Consider the following 25,649-nt stretch of genomic DNA (forward strand, 5'->3'; position numbering starts at 1 on the left):
GTCATTGAATGGTTTGATGAGCATGAAAACGATGTGAACCATATGCCATGGTCATCTCAGTCACCAGGTCTTAACTCAATTGAACACTTATGGGAGATTCTGGAGTGGCGCCTGAGACAGCGTATTCCACCACCATCAACCAACCAAACACCAAATGACGGAATTTTGCGTGGAAGAATGGTGTTGCATCCCTCCAATAGAGTTTCAGACAATTGTAGAATCTATGCCAGAGTGCATTGAAGCTGTTCTGGCTTGTGGTGGCCCAATGCCATATTAAGACACTTTCCTTGGGGCGGCAAGTAGTCTAGTGATTAGAGCATTGGACTAGAAACCGAAAGGTTGCAAGATTGAATCCCAGAGCTGACAATGTAAAAATCTGTCGTTCTGCCCCGAACAAGTTCCTAGGCCGTCATTGAAAATAAGAATTTGTTCTTAACTGACTTGCCTAGTTAAAGGTCAAATAAATTAAAATGTTGTGGTTTCCTTTATTTTGGCACTGCATGTATTTTACTGTAGTCTTGTACTCTTATGATGCCTTATCAATTGGCTTAGGAATGATGAATAAAGTAGGATTGTGTTCTATTGTTACTTAATCAAATTATTTTAGATTGATCAAAATGTCAGAGGTAATTTCAAAACAGTTAAAAAGAGGCTTCCAAAGAGAACTGCATTTTCTGTTTAATAAAAAACAATATATTTTCTAAATAAATATAGTTAATAGTTACACTAAAACAAAAAAAATATGTTACTATTGTAAAACGGATAATTTTACAGCACCAATAAATATATTAATGTGAAAATATACTAAAAATGTGTCTGTACATGATACAACAAACAAAAAGAGCATTTCTGACACGGAAATACAAATAGAATGTTTCTTTTTTCATCAAAGGGCAGAGAGCATCATCTCCTAATGCTCCTGGTTCCCCACTAGGCCATGTCCTGTTCTGGCTAAAGTGGGCTGGCCAGAGTCTCAGTCTCTCAGTGTGGAGTTTTCCCAAGCTGACCAAGGTCAGGGAGACGCCCTCAGTCCTCCTCACGACGTGTCTTCGGGCACTCAAGTACAAAAACACATGTCCCGCCTAAAACTGCAATGTTGGCTGGGCATCTTTTCACAAAGATGTTTGTGGCAGGGTTTGTTTGTAACAAAGTCAAGACACATGCTACCAGCCTCTCTAGCCCAACAAAACATACAGTATCTCATTTTCAGGAATGTTGAAGTTTATCTATCTGTTCTTTTTTTAAAGAAATATGTCTACAGTTTTCCATGGCCAAACAGATTGGTGATAACATCCTAGTAAAATCAAAATTGAAGTAAAATCAATATCAACCATAACACTGAATATAAATATATAAATTAAATGCACAGAATACTGAAAATATTCTAGCATTATAAATTAGATGTACTGTACTAGACAAAGGGATATTAGGTAAGTATATAGAGATCGATATTTTTTCTATAACGGACTATTCTTTAATGTGTGTGTGCAATTATATCTTTGGAAAACAAATGAAGACATTAAACAAAGCAAATAGAGATTATTGTGGTGACAGTGGTGAGTTGAATACCACTGCTCCTAAGCGGAAGACGGAATCAAGTTCAGTATTGTCTCGTCTCCATACATACCTACGTTTAATATCCCTTTAGAATTATTCTCTCACCGAGTCCTATCTGGTATTAGTAGATACAGCGGTGACAAAAACTTAACCCCACAGAGGAAGTAGTTCTGCTTTCTGACAGTTCTCTCAGACCTCTGAAGGTCTAGGAGAAACATGTTCCCGTTGCACCTCTCAGTGAAGTTATGGTCACAATTTCTCTTATTTTTTTATATAGATATATTTAAGATACTCATATCCACAGCAGACCAACATCCAGTGAAGTGTTACATAAAATTACAAAAACTCTCAGTCCTATCCACACGAAGGCCCAAACACCCTGGGAACTAAACATTTGTCCAATTCACACGCCAGACAGTGGCGCATTCGTTCACTTTATAATGTCTCATTTTTTTATAGCAGCAATACGCAATGTCATTGTCCTTTTAGAATATATATCTTAGAAATATACAACAGCATGTTGCTATCTCAGTCTCTCTCCATCGTTCACTCTTGCTTGTTCTTTCATTGTAATTTTCAGTCCATTCAGGGAATGCGTCCTCAGGTTTCAAAGTGCTGTGCCAAGAAAATATTCCTTCATTTCATTGTCCCCCTCTCCTCATCTCATCTCCTTGGTTTGTCACATCTGTGGATGACAAGACATGACAGACAGTAGGTTAGAAGGTGGGCAACAAATCATCCTCCCAGCAGGGTGTAGCCTGGAGCCAATCACATCAGCCCAAATGTGGAAAACTCCTGCAGCTCCTCCCTCTTCCTCCCCTGACCAATTGGAATCATGTTGCTGGTCACCCCACTCATGTGTGGCTCTCTAAATCCAGCAAACCGTGTGGGGGGCCCCTAAGGTTCAAAGGTCAGGGATGTATATAGTAGTGTCAAGGCAGGTCACCGACACAAGGCCTTGTGGGAGTGTGGAAGCAGTCAGCTCTCCATTGGGCCACTGACTGAATACAGCCATTATTTGCAACCAATGAAGATGGAGTGTTAATCACCGATTAGTAATTGAGTTTAGGGCTACGCCTCGTAGGAGTTATGAGTAGGACCATTAGAAACGAGCAGCATGACACCAGCTCTACATTCACTCAATTAAGAGCCTGTTCGTTCACAGTTACGAACCAAGGGAAACACTTTCCCTTTGAGTGTTAGTGCCGTGCATGAGTTAGTTCTGGCTTGAGTCCTGTACTGTGCTGACTTATAAACATGTCTGTCTATTTGTGTGACCAAGACTGGTAGAAGTTTAAAAACAACAATGGATGCTAAAATTCCCCTCCTACGCAGGTGGTTATATATATATATATGTGTAGCGATGGGAAAGAGATAAGGAGACTATGTTGGGAGATAAGTAGGATGATAACTGTGGGTCTTATAATAAATGGGCAATACTACAGACTGACCCAATATGGTGTGGACTGTCTCACACACATAAAACCCAACCGCCTACACATATCTTGATGTGTGTAGGGGGTTGGGTTTGGATGTGTGTAGGGGGTTGGGTTTTATATAGATTCCCTTTAAATTAATTATATATATATAGCATTAATTTAAAGGGAATCTAAAGCGAGAAAGGGGCTGTTTTTTTGCATATTGTCTAGTTTAAGTGTCTACCATGCAAAGGGAATACACTATACTAGCTAGATAAAATATACTACCTTTACAGAACACACAATAATAGAGTCACAATAGAGTCAAGGATGATGCTAAAAAGAGTATCAGAATATTACACAGGACAGACAATACAAATACAAACACACTTACAAGCAAACAGTCCCACACAATTCTCAAATCAAACAAAAACAGTCTATAAGAAACTGAGAAGCATGCATTTCTCATGCAGGAGAAAAGAAATCTAGCAAATGACAGAAGTATAAAAAAGGTGGAGGGATGTAGATGTGGGTGAGCGGAGTAGAGACCAAGTCACGTTGTTTATCATAATATTTCGTAAACAAACCTGCAAGTTCTTTCGCTTAACTCAAGTTGTCTGGACTTGCAGTCTAATTGTGTGAATTTGCAGGAACATTTACAGGTGAGAGGGTCCTGCACAAACAAGCGCTTTCTTCTCTCTGAGCAAGGCTCACAGTGGCTGCAAGGGAAGCAAAAAGGGAGAGAGAGAGGTCTAAGCTATAGAGCAGAAAAAGGGTGCAGACAGACTCTCATGCACCATCCAAAACCACAACCCATCCCCCCCCCCCCCCCCCCCAAACGCACCGACACTGGAAGAACATTTGAGCAACATCAGCTCAATACTTCTGTAGCCGCTGGGTGGTGTGAAGGTTGTTTGAGGTTGTGGCGCATTGTGATCGGGTTTGAAAGAGAGCACGTGTAAAGACTTTTCTACACACATGGCCCTGATCATGCTTGCATACACTCACACACTTTCACCCACTCTTTCATTCATCCTCTATAAATCGCATGACAAACACATGTGTGACTGGGTCAATGAGAGCAACATTGAATGAGAGAATGTGCACCATATACACTAACAGCCACACACACACACAGACACACAAAACAGGTGCATGTGATAAGATAAAGGCCACAGCAGAAAGACAGAACACATAGCATTTGCTTCCCAATCCACCCAATGACATGCTCACAAGGGAGCAGCCATCTTTAAAAACCCATCCCTCCCAAAATCTGCCAATATTTCCCACTACAATTACCCTACAGACGTGCTCACATGAGCGCCACAACTTAATGGGATGTTAGGATGACATTAGGATGACGGTTGGGCTGAGCAAGAGCAGGCTCAAGCACAATGTAAGGATTGTGAAATAATGATCAAAGACAAATCTAAATCATAATAATTTCACTAGCCTAGTCAAAGTAGATGCCATCGCTGGTGCTTAAAGATGAAGTATATTTTATGGAGGTGAACATTGTCAGATTTGGGGTACACACCATAGACAAAACAAGGACAGAGACAGGGGAGCGCTGCGATGCACCAGACGAGGTGAAGCTACGCTTCGTCCCAGACGACGCAGTTGGCCGTATTTCTACTAGCTATGCGAGGTCAGATCACGTCTGGGTCATGTTCTAGACCGTCCCGTCTAAAAGCAGGAACAAAGCAACCTAAAGCAGCCCTTTTCGGTGTACCACTCAAGGCCACAATAACTAACCAAACAAACTGAGCCAAGCCTGTCTACTTAAAGTAACCAAACCAATTGGCACTATATAGTGGTCAAGATTTAAGACAACAGTGTTGGTCCATCCACCTATCTGCGAAAACAAAAAGGCAACAGAGAAACAGAGCAAACTCCTAGCAGCGTGTAGACTCAACATGGCATCGACTCTGCTGCCATGGATTAGTGAGGGGGTGGTAAAACAGCCATGCTTCATTCTGACATCATCATTACCTGACAGTTCTCACTCACGTCAACTTCACATTACTACCCTCGCCATGGACTTAAGTGGTGCATATGCCATACAAAAAAAAAGGTTCCTTTAAAAAGAATGGAGCCTCCTCATGCCAACCTGAGAGGTTTGCATTTTACAAGATAAAAACAAGGTCCTCCAAAATCAAACCAACCATCAAGAGAGACATAGTGCCCATGTGCGGACACGCCACAGAAGAGGCCTCAGACCTCATCGTGCCAGTGTCTCTCTCTCTCTTTCTCTTTCGGTCATTGCCCCTGGAAAATAGAGAACAGGGCAAAAGAGAAGAGACACCTAAGTGGAGGCAGGGACACTCATACAGAGTTCAATCAATAGAGGTTAGTCCAAAGAGGAGACAATCAATCAAGTCAGGCATCTCCCTTCTAATCTAGTCTCCTAATGAGCAGTGGGATCGATCCCTTTTTAATGTGTGTCTCAATGTAAATGCATCCACTGTTGCCTGTGTAAATCGGTCTATGCATATCAAGGGCTCTATTTTCGGCTGGCGTTAAGGCGGCACTAATGTGAAATGCACGTTAGTTTGAAATTTCGTCATGTAAAAAAATACAGCAGACATTTTCCGGACCTCGCGCCAGGTTCGGGAATTTACCCGTCTTATATCAGCACGCTTACACTCAGATGGAAGGGGTGAAAATATTTTAGGCGTGTCCTAAAAAACATGATCCAAAGTGCTAAATTCAGACAGCGCTGATAGGGATGTTTAAGACCAACCAAAAGCTGGTTTTAGTGGTAACACAGCTGGTTATGGCATGAATGTTGACAGCGGAAACTAAGCCTATACAGCCGTGACGCACAATGCCCATATGCGCATGGAACAATAGTAGCCTAATGTGCTTTTGGTGCCTGAATACATTGTATATAGAAACATAAAAAAAACTTTGAATAATTTTTTTATTTGTATTTTGTATTTCTCATGGATCCCCATTATCTGCTGCTTTGGCAGCAGCTACTCTTCCTGGTGTCCAGCAAATTTAAGCCAGTTTATACAATTTTAAAAACATTACAATACATTCACAGATTCCACAACACACTGTGTGCCCTCCCCCACTACCACATATCTACAGTACTAAATCAATGTGCATGTATTAGTATCGTGTGTGTGTGTGTATGCATGTGTCTGTGCCAATGTTTGTGTTGCTTCACTGTCCCTGCTGTTCCATAAGGTGTTTGTTTTTTTATCTAGTTTTACTGCTGGCATGAGTTACTTGATGTGGAATACAGTTCTATGCAGTCATGGCTCTAAGTAAACTCAGCAAAAAAAAGAAATGTCTCCTTTTCAGGACCCTGTCTTTCAAAGATAATTAATAATAACTTCACAGATCTTCATTGTAAAGCGTTTAAACACTGTTTCCCATGCTTGTTCAATGAACCATAAACAATTAATGAACATGCACCTGTGGAACGGTCGTGAAGACACTAACAGCTTACAGACAGTAGGCAATTATGACAACTTAGGACACTAGAGAGGCCTTTCTACTGACTCTGAAAAACACCAAAAGAAAGATGCCTAGGGTCCCTGCTCATCTGTGTGAACGTGCCTTAGGCAAGCTGCAAGGAGGCATGATGACTGCAGATGTGGCCAGAGCAATAAATTGCAATGTCTGTACTGTGAGACGCCTAAGACAGCGCTACAGGGAGACAGGACGGACAGCTGATCATCCTCGCAGTGGCAGACCACGTGTAACAACATCTGCACAGGATCGGTACATCCGAACATCACACCTGCGGGACAGGTACAGGATGGCAACAACAACTGCACGAGTTACACCAGGAAAGCACAATTCCTCCACCAGTGCTCAGACTCTCAGCCTATTGCGGACAGAGGCTGGACTGAGGGCTTGTAGGCCTGTTGTAAGGCAGGTCCTCACCAGACATCACAGGCAACAACGTTGCTGGACCAGACAGGATTGTCAAAAAGTGCTCTTCACTGACGAGTCGCGGTTTTGTCTCACCAGGGGTGATGGTCGGATTCGCGTTTATCATTGAAGGGAAGAGCGTTACACCGAGGCCTGTACTCTGGAGCGGGATCGATTTGGAGGTGGAGGGTCCGCCACGGTCTGGGGCGGTGCGTCACAGCATCATCGGACTTAGCTTGTTGTCATTGCAGGCAATCTCCACACTGTGCTTTACAGGGAAAACATCCTCCTCCCTCATGTGGTACACTTCCTGCAGGCTCATCCTGACATGACCCTCCAGCATGACAATGCAACTAGCCATACTGCTCGTTCTGTGTGCGATTTTCTGCAAGACAGGAATGTCAGTGTTCTGCCATGGCCAGCGAAGAGCCCGGATCTCAATCTCATTGAGCACGTCTAGGACATGTTGGATCGGAGGGTGAGGGCTAGGGCCATTCACCCCAGAAATGTCTGGGAACTTGCAGGTGCCTTGGTGGAAGAGTAGGGTAAACATCTCACAGCAAGAACTGGCAAATCTGGTGCAGTCCATGAGGAGGAGATGCACTGCAGTACTTAATGCAGCTGGTGGCTTCACCAGATACTGACTGTTTTGATTTTGACCCCCACCCCTTTGTTCAGGGACACATTATTCAATTTCTGTTAGTCACATGTCTGTGGAATTTCTTTTTTTGCTGAGTTTAGTACTGTGTGCCTCCCATAGTCTGTTCTGGACTTAGGGACTGTGAAGAGACCTCGTGACATGTCTTGTGGGGTATGCATGGGTGTCCAAGCTGTGTGCCAGTAGTTTAGGCAGACAGCTCGGTGCATTCAACATGTCAATACCTCTCATAAATAAAAGTAGTGACAAAGTCAATCTATCCTCCACTTTGAGCCAGGAGAGATTGACATGCATATTATTATTATTATTAGCTATCTGTGTTCATCCAAGGGCCAGCTGTGCTGCTCTGTTCTGAGCCAATTGAAATTTTCCTAAGTCCTTTTTTGTGGCACCTGACCACACGACTGAACAGTAGTCAAGGTGCGACAAAACTAGGGCCTGTAGGACCGGCCTTGTTGATAGTGTTAAGGCAGAGCATCGCTTTATTATAGACAAACTTCTCCCCATCTTAGCTACTACTGCATCAATATGTTTTGACCATGACAGTTTACAATCCAGGGTTAGTCCAAGCAGTTTAGTCAACTCAACTTGCTCAATTTCCACATAATTTATTATAAGATTTAGCTGAGGTTCAGGGTTTAGTGAGTGTTTTGTTTCAAATACAATGCTTTTAGATTTAGAAATATTTATTCCTTGCCACTCACTCTGAAACTAACTGCAACTCTGTTGAGTGTTGCAGTCATTTCAGTCACTGTAGTAGCTGACGTGTATAGTGTTGAGTCATCTGCATACATAGACTCAAAGTATAGCCTCCTCTCAATTAAGGCTTTTTTACCCAAGACTGTCGATACAGGGTTTGGCTCCTGAGAACGCTTGGAAACAAATCTTAAAATCACCAAAGCTTTATTCAAATAGAAAGTTTGAGAGGAGTAAAACAGTGAGCTGAGATTCCCTTTTTATCTACAATAATATAATCTCCACCCGGCACAGCCAGAAGAGGACTGGCCACCCCTCATAGCCTGGTTCCTCTCTAAGTTTCTTCCTAGGTTCTGGCCTTTCTTGGGAGTTTTTCCTAGCCACTGTACTTCTACACCTGCATTGATTGCTGTTTGGGGTTTTAGGCTGGGTTTCTGTACAGCACTTTGAGATATCAGCTGATCTAAGAAGGACTTTATAAATACATTTGATCTAATGCATTGTAGGTAGTCCCACATTATTTTAGTCATGCGGTCCCATTTTGGATGTGTGTAAACCTCCCCTCCTCCATGATGTAAGCTACAAGTCATGCCAATCATGAAACGAAAGATGAGAACCTCGTTGAGTACAGGTGAACCTCGCATTTAGAAGTTATCTGTAACAATTGCCTGTTTTCCGTTTCATATGCTCAACCCCTCCATTAGGCCTACTATAACAAAGGCTGGTTCAACTGCAATGCGCTTCTTTTCATCATGCCAATTTGATGATATCATTATATGTTACAATAATTTATTGTTGTTGTTGTTTAAAAAAAAGAAAGAAAGATTGCTTGTTATTACAACCAATCTTATTAGAATGATTCACCTTCCTGGTTTTATTTGTTTTGTTTAGAATTTGATTAGAGCTATTCGTTCTCTTTGTAAGCCTTATCAATAGTGAATTTAATATTGCTTATTGACAATGTTTGTCATGTCTGTGCTCAGCTATAATGCAATTTACAATAGGCCTAGCCCCTATCCTATATGGGAATGCAATTTATGCCTTGCAATTACTTAGAACAATGTGGACAGCAAATGGGTTAAAGTTAACGTATTTAGCAAAGATAGGTCTTCAATTTGTTATTTAGTTTCTGTAAGCCATTTAAAATATATAACAGACACACTGGAATTGGTGTTTATTCCAAGTCAAAACATAAAATACTGTAAATACACAACTTGAAGCAACAACATATTTCGCCATGGAGCATGTTCTGATAGGCCAGTGAGGGGCCAAGCCTTGACACCCACAACTAGTTTACTCATCAACACCCAGCCCTTTCGCGCCAACACCATCAAGTGCGCAGATAATTGTAATAGTGAAAATTGCTAAAATATTTCTGACACACCCTTGAACCTACAGCGCTACCGCCTGCCCTTAGATTTACCATTGAGTTAGGTTTGTTAAAATAGAGCCCCAAGTGTTGGTCGAGAGTATTACGTACAGTATGCATTTGAGTGAAAGAGTGAGGGTGTGTCTGAGCTCATGAATGGGCAGTCTTTTCCCTGCACCCTACCCTGACCTGGCTGGGGTGAGTTGTCTGCCTACGTGCTGGGTGACAGGCAGAGGTGTGTGTGTGGCACAACGCGAGGACAAGGCTCAGCTCAGCCCCATGACAAATGGATTTGATTTAGCCCTCTCAGGTAGCTAACATGATCCCATCTCTCCTCCTCTGATCCATGTGGCTTTATCCCTACGTGGTTCTTATCCAATAGAAACAAGGGACATCCTCTGATGTGTCAGCTGCAGCTGAGGTGGCTAAAGACATACATACATATATATATACATACATATATATACATATATATATATACACACACACACACACCCTTGCATCAGTCGGTTTCCCTCCCTCCACACTGCCTGTAACTAACCACGTCCACTGCATCTCCGTCTCCAGGCTCATCCACTATTTACAACTCTAAAAATAAAAATGGTTTAACTGAATGACACCTGTTGCACTGTGGAAGTAGCCACGAGGGCCGAGGGTCAGGCTTAAGCAACTGGAGCTAAGAAGAAGGCTGCTGGACGGCCCAGCCAGTCGCGGGTGGTCTGGCGCAAGCTAACTACCTCAACCCAACTGTTACAGCCGCACAGTAAAGCACTAAACCAACCGCCATAAAACTAACAGATACTGGCAGGAAGACAAACTGAAACAAACCCTGTTAAAAAAAAATCCATTCTCTTATCAGCACCAGTAAAGATAGAGGAGAGAGGCTGTTTTTTCCCCATAAGGTGTGCTGCTAGTCCACTAACTCCCACAAGGCGGGAATGGAACATGGAGAACTAGGCCTCTACCTCCACTCCATCGCTATGCAAAAGAGAGAGAGAGACAGGGCTACGTGGTGCGTTGTAGGAGCCTATGAGGTGCCAATCACTAGTAGAGAAGGCACCCGAACACTTCCTCTCACCAGCCTTTAAAATGATCGACTCAATCCTATCAGCTGGAGTAGTGCAGCTGCTGACTTCTCAGTGCAGCAGGGGTAGAAGATACTGCAGCTTCACTGTTACTATTAGCATTAGTGCTACCCCACATGGTCGCTGGTACCACAGTGTTCAGCTGGCTGCTTCTCATCTGCATGTACAGTGGCCAAAAAACATGAGGAATACTGAATACGTATTGTTTCGGAAGGATTGGGCCCCAGCCTTCTGTGTTAAGTTACAACGTCTGTGGTGAGAAAGGGATGATGATTGGTTGGGAAACTGGTCAATCAATATATTGAGATATTTTGGGGCTGGCAGATAGAGCTGTTTCGACCGTTTGAATATCAGAGTGGGAGTCAAACAGAACACAGAAAGCTCCCCCCACAAATAACTCAATAACAACGCAAAACGTGTACTTACTTTTCTTTCTTTGCTTTAACTTCTGGCTTTGGTCTGAAATTAAGAGGAAAATAGAGAACAAAACATTTAGCTTTATATTTAGCTAGGCCCAGTGCAGTCAAAAACATGATTTCCTATGTTTGATATATATTTCCACACTATGGAGGTTAGAATAATACTGTAAAATAGTGAAAATTATGATAATGCCCTTTTAGAGGAGGAGCTGTTTGAAAAGACCGACTGAAATGTCAGCCTGTTTTGGTGGGATGGAGTTTTGGCCTAAATAATTAGTTAATAGACCAATAAGAAAGATATTTCCAAATCTCTCTGCCAATAACAGCAAGTTTTCAGTTTAACATTTTAATTGAAAACAATCACAGGAAGGTACTTAATTGTTACCCAGAAATGATTTGATATTGAGATTAAAAACACCTGCATTGAACCTCCAACCAGTAAGCAAAATAACATTGAAGCCTGAAATAATTATAGGCCTGAGAAATATTCTTACCTGCATTCACACTTTCGATGTTCTGTGAAACTTAACAGAAAATGATGTTGCGATACTCTCTGTTTCACCTGTATTACCTGTAGAGAAACATAAGACATTAAACATTAAAATTCACTTTGAAAAAGGGTTTGTAGTCGCTTACTTGGGTCAATCCCCCCCGCCCAAACCAAATTACCCTGCCGCAACATTACTACCTCAGAGATTCTTAGCGAGTGATTGCTCTGTCCATTGACAAAGTGGTCACAGTCTGGCCACTAGCTAACCGGTCGATGAAGACAGGGCGACACCATAGCCAGGCATGCGCTGGATAACATTCCTATAGCTTAATCCTTTCCACCTTAGGCTCATGCCAACAGTAAGTCCTGACTCCTGACCGTGGCCAAGAGAGACTTCAACCTCATAAAACAGGGGCGTAAACAGTGTGTGCAAGGGTAAACAAAATTGCTGACATGCCAGGCCCCTGCTGCTTCACTTTTTCCATGGGACATAGAGAGAGACGCAAAGCGAGCAAGAGCGAGACAGAGAGAACCAGTGAGAAAAGGAATGGAAGAGAGAGAGGACACCAAGAAATATGGAAGAGAGAGGGGGTTATAAGTTGGATAACCCCCGCGAGAGTTGGAGCTTACCTCCATGGTAACGTTTCTTGTTTCCGTGGGGACACACTCGAGCGCCTCGTCGTTGCAGCATCCAGCGCAGCGCATGAGCACCACGCACGAGGGGATGTAGGTGTGCTCAATCTCATCTGGATACTCCTGGAAGACGTCCACCAGCATCTCCCGTGTCCGACACATGCTCTTGTTATACACGTCCATGAACGGGACCACTGCAGGAGGAAGAGCATAGGGAGAACATCAGTCCTGCTTCCTTCTCATCATCACTGTGCCGTAGATAACTGTCAGTAACAGTAAGATTCCTTGAGGAGAAGACAGTAACAGTGGCAATCCTACCACAAAACTGCTATGCTGTAGAGAACAGCACATCCATCCTCTCCACTTAGTAAAACTCTCCAATGCATTCTCTTTCATCCTCCTTTCCTCCCTCATTCCCCAGTTGTGTCCCTTTTTCTCCTTTATCCTAACTCTCCATGCCTCCTCTACTTCCTAGAATCCCCCATCTGCTCTGGTTCCGTTTGGCAGTGGAAAAGAGTACTTGTGTGCCTTTGTGGTCGTCAAAAGGTACAGGCATTCGTTTCCTGAGTGGTTCCCATTGCGAAAGCTAGTTTAGCAGATGAACGAAGCCACATATATATGGCTTCAGATGTAACAAAGCAGACTATTGTGCTGACAAGGATCTTAATGTCCCCCAGCAAAATAATGTCAAACCTGCTCATGTGCTCACAGCTGTCTAAAGCCCACAACACATTCAACCCCCCCCCCCCACACACACACACACACACACACAAGGACTGATCTGAACTCACTCAAACATGCCATATACAGTTGAAGTCAGAAGTTTACATACACCTTAGCCAAATACATTTAAACGCAGTTTTTCACAATTACTAACATTTAATCCTAGTAACAATGCACTGTCTTAGGTCAGTTAGGATCACCACTTCATTTTAAGAATGTGAAATGTTAGAATAATAGTAGAGATAATTATTTATTTAAGTTTTTATGTATTTCATCACATTCCCAGTGGGTCAGAAGTTTGCATAAACTCAACTAGTATTTGGTAGCATTGTCTTTAAATTGTTTAACTTGGGTCAAACGTTTTGGGTAGCCTTCCACGCGCTTCCCCCAATAAGTTCGGTGAATTTTGGCCCATTCCTCCTGACAGAGCTGGTGTAACGGAGTCAGGTTTGTAGGCCTCCTTGCTCACACACGCTTTTCAGTTCAGCCCACAAATGTTCTATAGGATTGAGGTCAGGGCTTTGTGATGGCCACTCCAATATCTTGACTTTGTTGTCCTTAAGCCATTTTGCCACAACTTTGGAAGTATGCTTGAGGTCATTGTCCATTTGGAAGACTAATTTGCGATCAAGCTTTAACCTCCTGACTGATGTCTTGAGATGTTGCTTCAATATATCCACGTACTTTTCCATCCTCATGATGCCATCTATTTCATGAAGTGCACCAGTCCCTCCTGCAGCAAAGCACCCCAACAACATGATACTGCCACTCCTGTGCTTCACGGTTGGGATGGTGTTCTTCAGCTTGCAAGCCATTTTTCCTCCAAACATAACGATGGTCATTATGGCCAAACATCAGACCAGAGGACAGTTCTCCGAAAAATACAATCTTTGTCTACATGTGCAGTTGCAAACTGTAGTCTGGCTTTTTTTATGGCGGTTTTGGAGCAGTGGCTTCTTCCTTGCCGAGCGGCCTTTCAGGTTATGTCGATATAGGACTCGTTTTACTGTGGTTATAGATACTTTTGTACCTGTTTCCTCCAGCATCTTCACAAGGTCCTTTGCTGTTGTTCTGGAATTGATTTGCACTTTTCGCAGCAAAGTACGTTCATCTCTAGGAGACAGAATGCGTCTCCTTCCTGAGCGGTATGACAGTTGCGTTGTCCCATGGTGTTTATACTTGCATACTATTGTTTGTACAGATAAACATGGTACCTTCAGGTGTTTGGAAATTGCTCCCAAGGTGAACCAGAGTTGTGGATGTCTACAATTTCTATCCTGATGTCTTGGCTGATTTCTTTTGATTTTCCCATGATGTCAAGCAAAGAGGCACTGCGTTTGAAGGTAGGCCTTGAAATGCATACACAGGTACACCATGTGTATGTATTTGATGTATATAAATGATTTCAATGTATTTTATATGTAAATTATGTCAGTTAGCCTATCAAAAGCTTCTAAAGCCATGACATAATTTTCTGGAATTTTCCAAGCTGTTTTAAGGCACAGTCAACTTTAGTGGATGTAAACTTCTGACCCACTGGAATTGTGATACAGTGAATTATGAAATAATCTGTCTGTAAACAATTGTTGGAAGAATGACTTGTGTCATGCACAAAGTAGATGTCCTTACTGACTTGCCAAAACTATAGTTTGTTAACTAGACTAGATTTTTTTTTTGATTTTTTTTTGTAGTGGTTGAAAAAACGAGTTTTAATGACTCCAACCTAAGTGTATGTAAACTTCCGACTTCAACTCTACATACAACCCACAATTCATCAGATGCTGACTAACTCTACCCATCTCCATCCCAGAATAATCCTGCACGCTCCATCCAAAGGACTGGTTTCCCAGCGACACCGTCCCCCTCCTGACCCCCAGGTCATCTGAGCAGCCCATGCACTCAGGCTGTGCGGTGCCAGGGTTCACCTCTGACATGTGACCCCCGGCAGCCCACCCCTTAATCAGTTGGCCTGGTCAGTTCCCACCTAATGCTACAACAACATCCTGAGACACCACTGCCTGCCTGCCGTAGCTGGATCTGTTACTCCTTCTCAAACCATGCACCGCTGCTGCTAGCCCATGGATGACCTGCCTTGTCAGCAGATGCGGTGTCCATACCTCCCTTTATCTCTCCCAGCACCTGCTCTCAGAGGAGAAGCCCAGGCCCTGGCCAGCCTGTAGGGGGAGAAAGGCTGTCACTCTGTCTCGCTGCCATAGACAGGAGTGTCTCCGTCTACAGCCCAAGGTCACCAGCCCTAAACGTCTCCCTGTGCTGTTCCGGCTCTGCGGAGCCCCATAGTCTCTCTCTGCACAGCTGCTGCTTCACAGTCTAGCAGAGTTCTAGTACCTAGGCAACATTTGTTTTAATGCGATTGTGTGTGTGTGTGCGTGTGTGTGTAATGAAGGTCAGAAGCCGCTAACAGGTGTCAGAGAAGAGGAAGGGAGTCGCTGCCCTTGTACTGTGAATAAAACAACAATTAAATTCACTGTGTTTTCTCTGCTGATGACCAGTCCCTGATGTATGACAGTGAGTAACCTTTCTGTGTGCACTATTGACCAACATGGCTAACCTTGAACACAGCGAACAAGTGAAACACACTCTGTCGCTGTCAATAAACAAACATAACCATGTGTACAGCCTTGGACCGAGGCTGACATGCTTTGTCCAATATAAATGATACAATCTGACCATATGTTTGCCATGTGACCAAATCACAAGAGGAGGAAGAAAAAAGCGAAATAAAAGACGAATTCAGTGGCCTTGAATTCACGCAGTAATCTTGTCTGTTAACATGTACCAGACTATTTAGATCAGACACACTTTTATGGTAATTCCAAAGTAAAGCCTTTCACTCAGGGACTCACCACTAAGACTTCAATATAGCACCATGGGGTCCTATACGATACCCATCTTCTCTCACTGATAGAGAGGGAGCATTGCTACAATGTAAAGATTTTGTTATGACAATAGCCATGTGCAATAGCCAATTTGTCAAAAACGTATATTCATTGAAGGCCTAAACTTGAAAAGGTATTTTCTGTAAAAATTCTGATTCAGAATATGTCCACTAGGTGGCTATTCACACAACAAATCCCCCAATAAGGGTAAAACACTTAGAAGAAACTTCTACAATATTGCACTTGTAATACATTTGTACATTCAGCACTTACCATCATTGTTACTCTTCTCCCCGTCCTTGGGTATGTGGGCTGTCTGTAAAAAAAACAACAACGGGTAAGCCCATTAGAGCAAGCTTCACGTCTTAGCCTATGTCATACACATTTTTTCATATGGTAGGCTATGCATCACGTTGTAAAAAAGGCAATGCAGTTTTGCCTCCCTGAATTATGTATACATCATTTCCATAATGGAACTGCATGCACAATCATTTTTGGTATGTCCGTAAGCCATTAGCTTATTATACAGCAAGACTCCAATACATTCCCTCTTTATTCTGACAGCTAGCCGACTTCATTGAATATTCCCGTTTATGGACAAGTGCAGAGGGACAATGGCATCACAGCAGTGCTTCAGTCACGTTATCACCGGACCGAGACTGTTGCAATAGCTCTTCAATATTGCGTGAGAAAGAAGACTGTGTAATTGTATAGATGAAAGACGGAGTTGCCCATTGTTAGCGTTTACAGGTTGTACGGATTATCGTAAACATTTTAGCCAATATGTTTTTATTAACAAGGCCTAAGTTTAATATAAACGGGCTATTATTAGCCTTAAGTAGGGAGTGAAATACACGTTGACACTTTATACCTTCTGCGACCCAGCGAGGCTATTCGGTTAGGGGCCAACAGGTTTGCACTATCCTTGCGCTCTCAATAGACAGGACGTCTGGACTTTGCTTCTTCATTACAGTAGACTAGCCTACAAAACGAGAGCAAATACATTGCCAATATTGGAATCAACCCACTGGACACACACACACATCAGTTCCACCTCTATTACACGTTGGTTCAATGGAAACAACGTTGGTTCAACCAGTGTGGCGCCAGTGGGAATAGTGACATTATGTTGTCGTGATTTTATTCAATAGGAATCCAATTGAATTAAATCACGACAATAGTGATTTTGGATTATGTTAGTGTAATGAAGCAACTCATTTCACTTTTACGTCACTCAAAATTCCGATTTTGCCTAGCTTACTATTTTGTTGACATTAATGTCGGGTGCATTGTGCATTTTCAAAAGTTATAATAATAATAACAATAAATACAAATAATAGCATAATTATAATAGAAAATACAGCGTTAATTGGATAGGCCTATGACACTTTTTCCCAAAAGGACCAAAATGTATGTCAAACCATTCAACGGTGACATAAAATCTCTCGTTAGGCCTATGATTTACAGAAAGTGAATACATTGTAAGTGGCCTACACACCTAGCAGCAAGTGACGTGGTTGTGCGATAAGGGCGATCACCTCATTAATGAAACATGAACAGCATTGTATTCATAATTCAAACGCATCTGATCCCCCTCCGATTTAAATATAATTCTCACCTTAACTGCATAAAAATGAAGCTGAAGCAGCGCTGCAAATAATAATTGTACAAAACTGCCAATGTTCATGATTGTATTTCCGAGGGTGAGTGGTACAGTTGTACTAAAATTTCAGCTGTCGTTTGGATCAGACACAATAAAGAAAAAACACACAAAAAAATGCAACAATTTCTTGATAACTTGGTTATAGTAAAATAAAATCCATCCAAACATAGCAGATGTGCCACCTGAGAGGAATCCTTTTTCTTTTTTTTGTATTGCCACCGCCTCTAAGGAATCTCAGAGAATAGCCCCAAAGAATGGTAACATCCAAAACGCGTCGGTCATCCGGAGACTTCCAAGATTTCTATTCTACATCCACATTAGAAACCCCATAATGGACTGAACATCTCCGTCCTATTATCTGCTCACCAGGATGAAAACTTTCACCAACTTCTGAAAGCAACTTAACGCAATGCCTCCACTGTGTGAAAGCGGCGGCTGAGTTATAACGACATTGATCACAGTAGTGAGTGTGAGCGGTTGCCTATTCAAAGTGATCCGTTAGCAATCATCCTTGAAACGCACTGAAACGGTCTCCCTTTCCTTTGTCTTGCTCTTTTAAATGTATTTTACTATGACTTTGGGTTTGGACGTCCAGGCGCAGAATAGGGAGATCTTGTCATGCACGTCCGTTTCTCGCTCGTGTAGCGCGTTTACTGTTCTATGACCGTCAGCTATTGCGTTAAGCAATCGGACGTGTCGACCGTAGGACGACGTTTGCGCTCATTGGCTAGATCACCAATGTGGGCGTTACTGGTTGGTGGCGAGGGGGTGGTGGGCGCGCTCCCATAAAATATTTAATAGTGATGTTCACATTGTGCGATTTGGTGAGTGCTTAAGTCACATTTTTTTATGAAAAATATAATACATGACACGTTTAAAATGGTAAGTATTAAATGTCCAATAGTTAGTTGTGTTGTTGGTGCATTTAAATGGTATCTTGTTGCCTTTTTTTGCAGCTTTTGAATCATTCATCATTGTGATAGTCATTTACCATTTTGTGTAAATATTAGAATTGACATACTTCTTATTTTTCAACCAAAGTTTTTTGTATGTTAAAGTATTGGCAAGAGTTACCATAAACAATGTGAAAATTCCCAATTAGAAGCAGGCAGGGCCTATACTATTGCAGGAATCACTTTAGCACCCAACTTAACTTCCAGCGCTTGGATGTGGTGGTGCACACATGTTTTTAGTTGATCAGTTAAACTGATTGTAGCCTATGTTGAACATTATAGTGATGCCTGGATCTCTAAAAGGATACAGAGTACAGTAGGTGAGGATGTTCAGGTATGAAAGGTGTTTTGCTTTTGTGGTACCACACACATGATGCTGAGTTCAGCAATCATAAAAGGCTCATTCCATAGCCTCATTATCACAGCATTTCTAGGTGCTGAAAGTTGCAAGAAATGAAGTTGCAAGAAATTATCCTTATTAGAAAGAAAGTCAAACTTTAGAAAATGTCATTCATTATATGTTCCCAAGTGAGAATGACACTGGTGTTCAGGTGAGCTTTAGGAAGCTCTTAGCTAGGCATGGCTGAGCCAACACAATCAACTGAAACATGTCAGATTGTTGACTTGCATGGACATATTGTTTGATATTGGAGGTTTTGTTTAAGCATTTAAGCATTCCCAAAAGCACAATTGTTTTTGATATTCATCCTCTTTCATCTGTCATGTAAATCAAAAGAGAACAAGGCATACATATCTGATAATTGATCTTTATGCGTAGGGAAGACGAATGCCTGCTACATATTTGTTACACAAGGAATTAATTTAATAGGGGGACTGCATGAGTCTGTACGGATGGGATATCTCACACACACACACACACACACACACACACACACACACACACACACACACACACACACACACACACACACACACACACACACACACACACAGAGAGAGAGAGAGAGTGAGATACAGAGAACCTCTATCCTCTCTCGCTTTAGTTCTCACACACACAGTCCCGCATCTCCCCAATACTGCCCCTCAAAACATACTCCCACGAAGACGCACTCAATCTCAAAATATGCACATAATATCCATATCCTCTAAATCCCATCTCCCCTGCACCAACTCCATCCCTTTGTGGCCCAGTAGAAGCGTGCATGTTCCCCATTCACTATAACATTGTACCAGTATTCCGCCATCACAGCGATGGGTCACTGTTCTCTCTCTCGAACACTGCTTTTAGTGGAGGCACTCCACATAGTTTCCATGGTTTCTGACCTCTCCAATCCCTCACCTCACTCGTTGTTGTCTTTTCTCCTTTCTTTCTCACGCAAGACAGGATCCATAGCGAGGACAGCCCCAGGGCTGAGGACCTTGTTGTGTTGATTAGCTTCCTGAGGCTTCAAAAGGAGTTTCAATATCGAGTTAATGAGAGTATAGCAACTCTGTCCACATGCCCATACACAAAGCAAAGTGTTTCCCCTATATGCATACGTTTGTAGTGTTTAAAAAGTAACCTTTAAAAAATGTAATATTTAGATTTGTGGAGACAGAACAAATAGACTTAATAGTATATTTCCAACTATGGAAAAGTACAGTTATTCAAAGTATGACTGACATTCAAATGACTATTGTAGAGCATAGAATGGTTTTGTGACCAATGGTTAATGAGCAAAGGGTGAGGCGAATGGAAATACTCCACATGCATGCCATTTGCAAACACTCACACACATATTTACCCATGAAGCATGGGTTTAGATATCTCCTCTAGGATATGTAATCAATATTTTTTTAAAGGGTGTATCTGGCACCATAGCATATTGCATTCGTTCTAATATACATATCTGCTTTCCCTCAGATTTTCCTCTATATTTCCTGTGAATGGGAGTTGTCATTATATGTGCTTGTGTCTGTGATGGTTGCATGTGAATTTGGTCTGAATAGGTTATATTACTTGTCACCTGAATAGAATCCCAATAAAAGTGAAGTTTTATTTACTCTTCTATGGGATGATTATGGTTTGACCGGCAAGTCACTGGTGCTAATTTTTTTTTCACCCTCTGTTCATTGAACTGATACGGTTAACCTGTAGAGGACACTGTGGAGTCATTTGATTTTACAGCAGACAACAACGTATTTGCACTCAGAACGTGTCAATAGCAAGAATAGGTACATTTCGCTCTGTTCACATGCTTGGGAGTAATTATTTGCAAGAAGTCAATCCTTGTTCTAGATTGGGCGCTCTGTCTCTCTCTCTCGCTCTCTCTCTCTCTCTTTCTCACTCTCCTCTCTCTCATGTCCATTTCAAACTCAGTGCTCTCTGTAAGCACACTGTATCAGCAGCATTATAGGCACATCTCATATACGCTTAATCCACTACACGATGAGATGTTACACTTGCTGAGGGAATCTATGAAAAGTAACTTTCTATATGTCTTTGACAAGGAATCTGAGCCTTGTCCCCCTATGTGTGGGAACATATTGTCCCATCTTAGATGTCTTGTCTAACGGTCTCAGACCTGTTCTTTATCAAGGTCTTTTCTCCCCTTTTATTTTCTGCCATGGTTATAAGTCTGTTGCTCTTTTTATTACGTATTTGACAGATTCGATAACCTATGAATTTGTACCAGAGTAAGACACTGATAAACTCATGTCTATGCCTATAGAAATCATAATATATAAGTAGTTTGGGTGTTAGGATGATATTAAACTGTTTTCTTCCCCCACCCAATGAATTGCATCAAAACCTCTCCCTGCCGAACCTTGTGAGCCTGAAGGTCAAAGCTGAACCACTTCACCACTCTAGGCCATAACCTCTGTCCTTAATCCCGAGAGCCGGCCGGAGGCCTACAAGACCTGTCACATGCTTTCTGCAAAAATATTTAGCCTGGACCCAACGTCCAGGGGAGTCACAATGATAACACGTGCATCCGCAGATCAAAACTAAGGGCTGGGAAACCCATCACACCACGAGTGCAGGGGAAGGAGGAGAAGAGAGGGAGAGAGTAGAGAAAGGAGGCATGGGGAGTACCTCTTTGCTGTGATGTCACCTAAGCCGGAGGACGGAGAGGACTCATCGTGTCCACGGAGCATCACTCCTTTTGTTTGCGGGGCTTTGACTTTTAATTGAAAGATAACAAGCAGGTGCATCTGCCTCCATAAGAGCCTCCCTGCTTTGTGCTGATTCGACAAAACACCCTCAGTGTTTTGGGCCAAGACACCTAATGAGCTCTCTTCCTGTCCCTTCAGCGGTAACACCCACAGCAAACATGCACACACAGAGGCGCATGTTTGTGTGTACAGTTCAATTCTGTCTGCTGGTTAAACACACATGCTTCCTGATTAGTTTACATTTCACAGCAGGAGAGGGCTATTTAGCATTTAGACCTCAGAGTCATCAGAGACTCAAGCAAGCAGAACAGTGAATACTCCCCACCCAAGGTATGTCAATCAGGTAATTACCATTGAGGAAAAACTCACAAAATGAACACTTGTAAAAAATGTAATCTACCCCACCTTCACCTTTTGTATAACTACTAAACGCTATTATCAGGATTTGAACACCACAATGGCCACTTACATTTTTCAAAGTCCTCAGCTCTTACATACAATTATTATCCAATAAGCTGCTCCAGCATAGTCCTTTCTCATTGTCAATAAACCAAGTCTTTATTAATACATATTACCCATGACTAATCTTCATGTACAGTAGGGTCTCACACATCAAAACAGTCAGCTTGACTACCTGTCCTTTGGTTTAAAATCCATTCACCCTCAGTTTGAAAACATGGGCCTAAAATAAGTGATACGGAATGTTAAGGATAAATATGTGAATTGTCCAGACACAGCAGATGTTATGTCCCACATTATTTAATCAGTGGCAATCAGATTATACTACGGATGAAAAGGCACGCTGGCAGAGCATGCCAAATTTAACTCATTCATACATATCAGATCATACTGTACGGACAGAGATCTCACGTAACCTCTGCTAGATAACTGTCCATTGCAACTTGATCTCACAAGAAACAGTAACATTGTCCAAATCGCAACAGAGTGTAACAGCCCGAGAAACTGTTACAAAGCACAAGTGGTTAGGACAAAGTTAAGTTTAGGTATGCTAGCATGCGGTTAAGTTTATACACTACTGCAAGTAGCCTATAAGCAGCCAAGACAGAAAGATAAACATGGTCAGAGACCAGCTAAGGCAGCAATGCCTCCTCAAGTGTCTCAGCCTGCCTGGCAGGGCTGGTCTAACAAAGTCCCTGGATGGGTGGAATTTCTCAAAGCTGCTAATGAGGACTTTGATGACATCTACCTAGCCGGTGGGAATTTCGGTGAGGTGCCTTCACCCAGGTAGTGGCAGTGCTGGCAACACTAGCTGCAGTAACCCATGGGGAGGGGCTCACACTCAAACAATCAGAGAGGGGGCAAATTATTGTGGCCCTGATGGCATAAAATAATAAAAAGGTCTGACTGCACAGAGTTGCTTGGGAAAATGGTCACAGCGGGGGACCAGCATATGTGTGTTTCAGGGTAGGGGGGTGTATCTGAGCTCCATTAGCTAGGACTTGACATTGGTTAATAAAATCTCCCCATTCTTGCAAAACTGTTGCATGCCTTCTCAAACAGCTACAACTGTATATGCATTTGCATATCAAGTCTTCTCTTGAGTTTGTATGTGTGTGCGTGTGTATCCCACGATGCTATGGGGTGATGTTAGGATCAATACAGGATGAATCACAATCATTCTTTGCAAAAATAATAATTGCTTGACAAAAATGTAGTTTTTGTAATGCCAATCCTGGTTACAGGTGACAATCCTTCCAATTGTGGAAATTGTCCTGATGAAAAACAAATGATAATCGCACTAAGCACAAACCAGATGGGATGGCGTATCGCTGCAGAATGCTGTGTTAGTCATGCTGGTTAAGTGTGCCTTGAATTCTAAATAAACCACTGACAGTGTCACCAGCAAAGCACCCCCACACCGTAACACCTCCTCCTCCATGTTTCACAGTGGGAACCACAGGTGTGGAGATCATCCGTTCACCTACTCTGCGTCTCACAAAGACTTGGCGGTTGGAAACAAACTCATCAGACCAAAGGACAGATTTCCACCGGTCTAATGTCCATTGGTCGTGTTTCTTGGCCCACGCAAGTCTCTTCTTCTTATTATTGGTGTCCTTTAGTAGTGGCTTCTTGCAGCAATTCGACCATGAAATCTTTGTACAATATGATCTTGTTGCCATCTAATGCACATTCAAATGTTATAAATCAACACTGTCCTCCATGTCCTCTGCCGTGCTCTGATTTTATTACTGCTGATTATATCTGGAAATGTGCATGTACACCTTGGCCCATCTTCTGTTGCTAGCCCCAATTCTAATTTGTGCTCTGATATGTGCTTCACTGATTTATGCTCGTTAACACTAGACGCTTATTACTTAAAATTTATCAACTGAAAGTGTAGGTTCACAGTTCCATTCCAGATGTGTTGGTCATCACTGAGACATGGTTAAGAAAGAGTGTTTTGAACACTGATGTTAACCTTTCTGGTTATAACTTTTTTCAGCAAGACAGATCTTCCAAAGGTAGTGGAGCTGCAATTTTTACCAATGAACACCTCAGCCACCGTCAGCACTGACCTGTAAGCTCTCTCCTGGCCCCTTACACTAAGTCTGAATTTGTCCTGCTAGTTGACCTAAACTGGAACATGCTTCAGTGTCAGCCATTGTAGCCATTAATGCTAGTTAGTGCTAGTTTGACCACCAGAGCGCATCTTTGATTTTAAGAAATGTAGCTTAATTAATTTGATACATAATATAGTGTTTCTATTCCAATAAAAACGAAAAACTAAACCCTCAGGGTTTCCGTTAGGAAAATATGGCGCTGTACAACATGCCACTCTCAGTGGGAGTAGGCTACAGTACTAAGAGAAAAATAATCCTAACATTTCCACACCCTAATTGTAGTCTAACCAATACCCAAACGGAGATCCAGTCCACATGCTTGTCTCAGAGCAGCGCCAAACGGTGCTGAAATAGTTGACCACACTGTTGCATATCTTCAATATGCTTCAAATTCCACAACGTCACAAATAATTCAACACACACAATTCTTAAAACTCTGAGAATGGTAATAGGATGTGATCTGCACTGTATATTAAACTGACATTCTTATTGCTATATTCTACACGTTACTGTGTGTGTTTCGATCCCCGCTCTCTCTCTCGCTCTCTAGCACACACACACGGACACACACTTGCTGTCTTGACCTCTGAATGCTCGGCTATGAAAAGCCAACTGGTATTTACTCCTAAGCTGCTGCCCGGTTGCTTCCTCTATAACTACTGTTTATATTATTTGACCCTGCTGGTCATCTATGAATGTTTGAACAGCTTGAAAAATGATATAGCCTTCATGGCCATGTATTCGTATAATCTCCAACCAGTTCAGATTTATGTATAACTTTTGTATGACTGAAACCTTTAGTGAGAGGTCTAATGTTTTAATATTTAATCATTTATGCACTCCATTTTCATATTCATGATATAAATAGGACCATGTGCACCTTCATCAGATGAACAGCAACATTTCAGCTAAAGATTGTGGACTACAGGAAAAATAATTCTCATCGATGGGGATGCAGTGGAGCAGGTTCCTTGGTGTCCACATCACCAACAAACTGACATGGGCCAAGCATACCAAGACAGTCGTGAAGAGGGAACAACAAAACCTATTCCCCCTCAGAAGACTGAAAATATTTGGCATGGGTCCTCAGATCCTCAAAAGGTTCTACAGCTGCACCATCGAGAGCATCCTGGTTGCATCACTGCCTGGTATGCAACTGCTCGGCCTCCGACTGCAAGGCACTACAGAGGGTAGTGCGAACGGCCCAGTACATCACTGGGGCCAAGCTTCCTGCCATCCAAGACCTCTATACCAGGCGGTGACAGAGGAAGGCCCTAAAAATTGGGAAAGACTGCAGCCTCCCTAGTCATCGACTATTCTCTCTGCTACCGCACGGCAAGCTTTACCGGAGCGCCAAGTCTAGTTCCAAGATGCTTCTAAACAGCTTATATCCCCCAAGCCATACGACTACTGAACATCGAATCAAATGGCTACCCAGACTATTTGCATTGACCCCCCCGCCCCCTCCTCCTCTTTTACACCGCTGCTACTCTCTGTTGTT

General features: G+C 42.4%; 1 protein-coding gene across 3 annotated transcripts; it reads right to left on the reverse strand.

Moving 5' to 3' along the window:
* Positions 1-660: 660 nt before the first annotated feature.
* On the reverse strand, positions 661-18,139 carry LOC115106712 (vascular endothelial growth factor A-A). Of its 3 annotated transcripts, none has more exons than XM_029629710.2 (7): positions 17,452-18,139; positions 16,107-16,149; positions 12,211-12,407; positions 11,585-11,661; positions 11,098-11,130; positions 3,563-3,694; positions 661-2,242 (listed from the first exon to the last, which is right to left on the reverse strand). In XM_029629710.2, exons 1-7 carry the CDS (start codon positions 17,518-17,520, stop codon positions 2,221-2,223), a joined length of 573 nt encoding a protein of 190 aa, XP_029485570.1. In that variant the 5' UTR covers positions 17,521-18,139; the 3' UTR covers positions 661-2,220. The 3 variants fall into 3 exon arrangements, with proteins under 3 accessions (XP_029485570.1, XP_029485584.1, XP_029485578.1); XM_029629724.2 differs by having other exon boundaries at positions 17,863-17,994; XM_029629718.2 differs by lacking the exon at positions 3,563-3,694.
* Positions 18,140-25,649: the final 7,510 nt, after the last annotated feature.

The sequence above is a fragment of the Oncorhynchus nerka genome, linkage group LG3 (assembly GCF_034236695.1).
Source record: "Oncorhynchus nerka isolate Pitt River linkage group LG3, Oner_Uvic_2.0, whole genome shotgun sequence".
Taxonomy (NCBI): Eukaryota; Metazoa; Chordata; class Actinopteri; order Salmoniformes; family Salmonidae; genus Oncorhynchus; species Oncorhynchus nerka.

What these genes read in the sequence shown, in the direction of transcription:
- LOC115106712 (XM_029629710.2), bottom strand. Translation starts at nt 17,520, where the DNA reads ATGAACATTGGCAGTTTTGTACAATTATTATTTGCAGCGCTGCTTCAG. An exon ending in TTCATTTTTATGCAGTTAAG is followed by an intron (nt 16,150 to 17,451) that starts GTGAGAATTATA and finishes TTTTTTTTACAG; the next exon opens with ACAGCCCACATACCCAAGGA. An exon ending in CATCGAAAGTGTGAATGCAG is followed by an intron (nt 11,131 to 11,584) that starts GTAAGAATATTT and finishes TCTTAATTTCAG; the next exon opens with ACCAAAGCCAGAAGTTAAAG.